Source organism: Alligator mississippiensis, chromosome 1, assembly GCF_030867095.1.
Source record: "Alligator mississippiensis isolate rAllMis1 chromosome 1, rAllMis1, whole genome shotgun sequence".
Lineage (NCBI taxonomy): Eukaryota > Metazoa > Chordata > Crocodylia > Alligatoridae > Alligator > Alligator mississippiensis.
The window spans coordinates 200,160,346-200,164,910 of NC_081824.1; the positions used below are offsets into that span (position 1 = coordinate 200,160,346).

At 51.7% G+C, this 4,565-nt stretch overlaps 1 protein-coding gene across 1 annotated transcript in view; it reads left to right on the forward strand.

Moving 5' to 3' along the window:
* The first annotated feature begins 305 nt into the window (after window positions 1-305).
* EPCAM (epithelial cell adhesion molecule) overlaps window positions 306-4,565 on the forward strand; it is a 48,417-nt gene continuing 44,157 nt past the window's right edge. Inside the window, exons 1-2 of the mRNA XM_006273921.4 lie at window positions 306-462; window positions 1,426-1,530. Coding sequence (XP_006273983.1) covers window positions 387-462; window positions 1,426-1,530 — 181 coding nt within the window. The 5' untranslated portion in view covers window positions 306-386. The remainder of the gene's footprint in view (window positions 463-1,425; window positions 1,531-4,565) is intronic.

Consider the following 4,565-nt stretch of genomic DNA (forward strand, 5'->3'; position numbering starts at 1 on the left):
CCAAGGGCATTTCTACCTGCCAGCAGAATTGGTCCAACTCTTTGACTTGGTCTAATAAAAAATCACGGATTTTCCCAACTAATCTTGTCCACCTCGGGCTTCCTCACGCGGTCCCACGACCCCGCGTTTCCCCGTGCCCGCGTCTGCCTGCGCTCAGCCTCCAACAAGCGCGGGGCGAAGCGCGGCTGCCCGCACCCCTCAGGGCTTTCCCGCGCGGCCACCGCCCCTCGCCCCGCAGGTGAATCAGCCCCGCCCCCAGTTTCGCTCTCGGGGCGGGGCCAGGCCCACGCACCTGCCGGGCGGGGCGGGGCGGGGCGGGGCGGCCCAGGTGGAACCCGACACAGCCGGCGCCGCTCCCAGCCACACACAGCGCGCCCGCACTCGCTATGGAGCTGCTCCGAGCTGCCGCGCCGCTACTACTGCTGCTGGCCGCCCTCCTGTGCGACGCGCAGACCGGCCCCGGTGAGTGCAGGCGGACCCCCCCTTCCCTCCCTCCGCGGACCCCGCCGCTGCAGCCCCGCCGCACAAGATGGCGCCGTGGGCGCTGGGGGCTCCCGCGCGCGTGGGGGAGGGGCCGGTGGGGCCTGTCCCCGCCGCCTTTGTGACGTGCGAGGGGTTGGAGCTCCCCCTGCGTGGGGGGGCGCCTTGGTCCCTCCGCGCTTTGCCAGGGGCGCTGGGGCTCCTGCTGCCCGCACACCTGCGGGGCTGGGCACCTCCCCGCCACGGCTTTCCTGCCTCTTCCCTGCCAAGCCTGGGGAGAAAACAAAAGGCGCTGCCTCTCAAAACCAGCTTAACCCGTTTCCAGGAAAGGGGAGTGCCGGTGCCTATCAACCCGCCCTGCTCAAAAAAAAATTAAAGCAACTTAAAAAAAAAACCAACTAAAAGCAAGCCTGAGTTCGCTTATTGTAAGTCCACTTATAATGGACTCTGCTTCTTTGTTGCCTGCAGGTCCTGCCTGTGTTTCTGCTCCCCTTCTGCAGAGGGGGGAGCAGCATGGAGTGGGGGGGGTCACCTGGGCTTGTCTAGCTCTGTCTCTCTTTGTCAGTGGGAACAAGTAGGGGGTGCATGTGCACCCCTGGAGAGCACTGGTGCACCCCCTGGTAGCCAGCGTTCCCACTTAAGCAATAGGCAGGGGGCAGGCGGGAGTGCTGGTGGCTCTCCCTTAGTGTACCAGCTGGGGAGTGGCAGCACCAGGAGAAGCCATCCCTGCTGTCTCCCTGCTGGCACTTCCTGGTTGGTGCAGTCGGCCACAGATGATTTCCCTGGTTGGCGTGATCTGCCACAAGGGGACCACCTCCACCCCTGGTTGCTGACTGGCTGCTGTGGGGGCAAGTGCCCCCCTGACTCAGGGGGTACCAGTCACCTATGCAGTCTTTGTCTCTTTGTTTCTTTGATTTTTGACGGCACTTGTTTTTTGTCCTTCAGGCTGCGAGTGTAAAACCAACAAGCGGGTTGTCAACTGTGTTCTGCAGGGTGAGGAATGCAAGTGCCTCTCGTTCGGCTCCAATGTCTCTGTGAGCTGCAATACCTGTAAGTAGAGCAGACTTGGCTCTTCTGGTTTGTGCTAGTTGCGAGGCACTTCTTCAGGCAGTAGAGTTGTTACCTGTTGCATCTAACTGGGCTGGTGTCTGATCAGACAATGGGGCCAGGTGGAAATATGGGAGGAAGACCTCAAAATGGGTGCCATGTTTACTCAAATCCAAGACCAGAGGTTTTTTGAGTAGCAGCCCAGGGCAGGCGCTTGCTAAGGCTTGGGGGAAGGGCGGGGCAAAGTGTAAGATGACTTTCCACTAATTGGATTCTAGAACAAATTTATAATTTTTCATGTATAAAACCTAATTATTAGAAAGGTTCTTTTCAATTTGAAATTGTGTAGGACTGGGGTAAGTACATTTTTTAAGGAATAATAGGGAATACCTTCTTTGTAACTTGATTGCTAGTAGAGGTGCACAGATGCATCGATCAAATATCAGATAAGTACCGATATAAAGAAATTGGCTGTATAGGATATCAGCCTGAGGCGGCCAATAATTCGGCCAATAAATGCCCATGCTGTGTGCAGCTGCAGCACAGCTGGCAGTGTGGAGAGCTGCTTCCAGTTGGTAAGTCCAGTGTGGGGGAAGGGGGCAGATCACCACCCCCTGTGGTGAGGGAGGGAGCAGGGGCAGGTGCTGCCGGGGCAGAGGGGGGCTGAAACTACAGCTCATGGAGGGAGTAGGTGGCTCCCACAGCTGCCTGCACTCTGGGAGGGCATGGGGAGGAGGGGGGGAGGGTGTGCTCCCCGGATCTGTATGGGGTGGGGTGGGACAGGACAGGCTGCAGCTGGGGCTGTGCGTGGTTCTTTTCAGCGGGGGCCGGGCTTGAAGTGGGCTCCGGTGGCACTGGGAGGATGCTGCATCCACCCCAAATTTCGCTGCTGCCAGCCACCCAACTCAGCTCTGGCTCACTCAATGCCTGCAAGTCATTGTCGTCCTTGTCATCATCTTCATCATCCTTCCCCCCCCCCCCCCCCCCCCCCCGCCCTAGCCACGGCTCCAGCTTTTCCCTCCCCCTGGGCAGTGCCTGCCCTGTCCCCTCCCTTGCTGCAGGGGAGGGGGGGGCGGAGAGAGGAGCCTTGATCTGCTCCCGTGCCCCTTCCACCACACTGGACTTACCAGCTGGAGGCAGCTGTATCAGAAATCAGATTGGTATCAGCCAATACGCCTCCTTAAATATTGGCAATCGGTATGGGTCCCAGAAGTCTCTGTTGGTGCACCCCTAGTTGCTAGTTGCCTTAAAACTTAAAGGTTTACATCCAATCTAAAGAATTGTTTGTGTTGACATGCACATCTATGGCAGTGCGCATGATTGTTTTAAATCCTTGGCTGATTCCTGCTAAAGAGCTCCACATGTGAATTTACATGGTGGCTCTTTGGGAGGGTGTACTGATAGAGCGGCTAAAACATTATAGAATGCAGACATACCTCACTTACTACAAAATCAGTTGCCATTTACGGATGCAATTTACACAGCTGGGTCAGAAGTCTGTTTCCCAGTTTCATTCCAGGGTAATCCTTGACTCAGTGCAAACCAGTTCCCCTGCCACCTGCTGGCCAGGTGCTCTAACAACACCTACTGTAGGCCATAAGTTTGGAAGAGCTGATCAGTCGTCATTAGTCAGTTCCCCGCAGTGGTGAAAAATCTAGGGCAAGGGTGGGCAGTTATTTGGACTAGAGGGCTGCTTAAGATTTGGTGAGCTGTCAAGGGCGACACATGCAACATCTTTGAGAAGATATTTTAACAGTTATACATAAAGTGTGTGTGTGAGTGTGTGTGTGTCTGTGTGAGTATATATATAGTGTGTGAGTGTGTGTGTGTCTGTGTGTGTATATAGAGTGTGTGTGAGTGTGTGTGTGTCTGTGTGTGTATATATATAGAGTGTGTGAGTGTGTGTGTGTCTGTGTGTGTATATAGAGTGTGTGTGAGTGTGTGTGTGTCTGTGTGTGTATATATATAGAGTGTGTGAGTGTGTGTGTGTCTGTGTGTGTATATATATAGAGTGTGTGTGAGTGTGTGTGTGTCTGTGTGTGTATATATATAGAGTGTGTGTGAGTGTGTGTGTGTGTGTGTGTGTATATATATAGAGTGTGTGTGAGTGTGTGTGTGTGTGTGTATATATATAGAGTGTGTGAGTGTGTGTGTGTGTGTGTGTATATATATAGAGTGTGTGTGAGTGTGTGTGTGTCTGTGTGTGTATATATATATATAGAGTGTGTGTGAGTGTGTGTGTGTGTGTGTGTGTATATATATAGAGTGTGTGTGAGTGTGAGTGTGTGTGTGTGTGTGTATATATATAGAGTGTGTGTGAGTGTGAGTGTGTGTGTGTGTGTGTATATATATAGAGTGTGTGTGAGTGTGAGTGTGTGTGTGTGTGTGTGTATATATATAGAGTGTGTGTGAGTGTGAGTGTGTGTGTGTGTGTGTGTATATATAGAGTGTGTGTGAGTGTGAGTGTGTGTGTGTGTGTGTATATATATAGAGTGTGTGTGAGTGAGTGTGTGTGTGTGTGTATATATATAGAGTGTGTGTGTGTGTCTGTGTGTGTATATATATATATAGAGTGTGTGTGTGTGTGTGTGTCTGTGTGTGTATATATATATAGAGTGTGTGAGTGTGTGTGTGTGTGTCTGTGTGTGTATATATATATATAGTGTGTGTGAGTGTGTGTGTGTGTCTGTGTGTGTATATATATATAGAGTGTGTGAGTGTGTGTGTGTGTGTCTGTGTGTGTATATATATATATAGAGTGTGTGAGTGTGTGTGTGTGTGTCTGTGTGTGTATATATATATAGAGTGTGTGAGTGTGTGTGTGTGTGTCTGTGTGTGTATATATATATATAGAGTGTGTGAGTGTGTGTGTGTGTGTCTGTGTGTGTATATATATATATAGAGTGTGTGAGTGTGTGTGTGTGTCTGTGTGTGTATATATATATAGAGTGTGTGAGTGTGTGTGTGTGTGTCTGTGTGTGTATATATATATATAGAGTGTGTGAGTGTGTGTGTGTGTCTGTGTGTGTATATATATA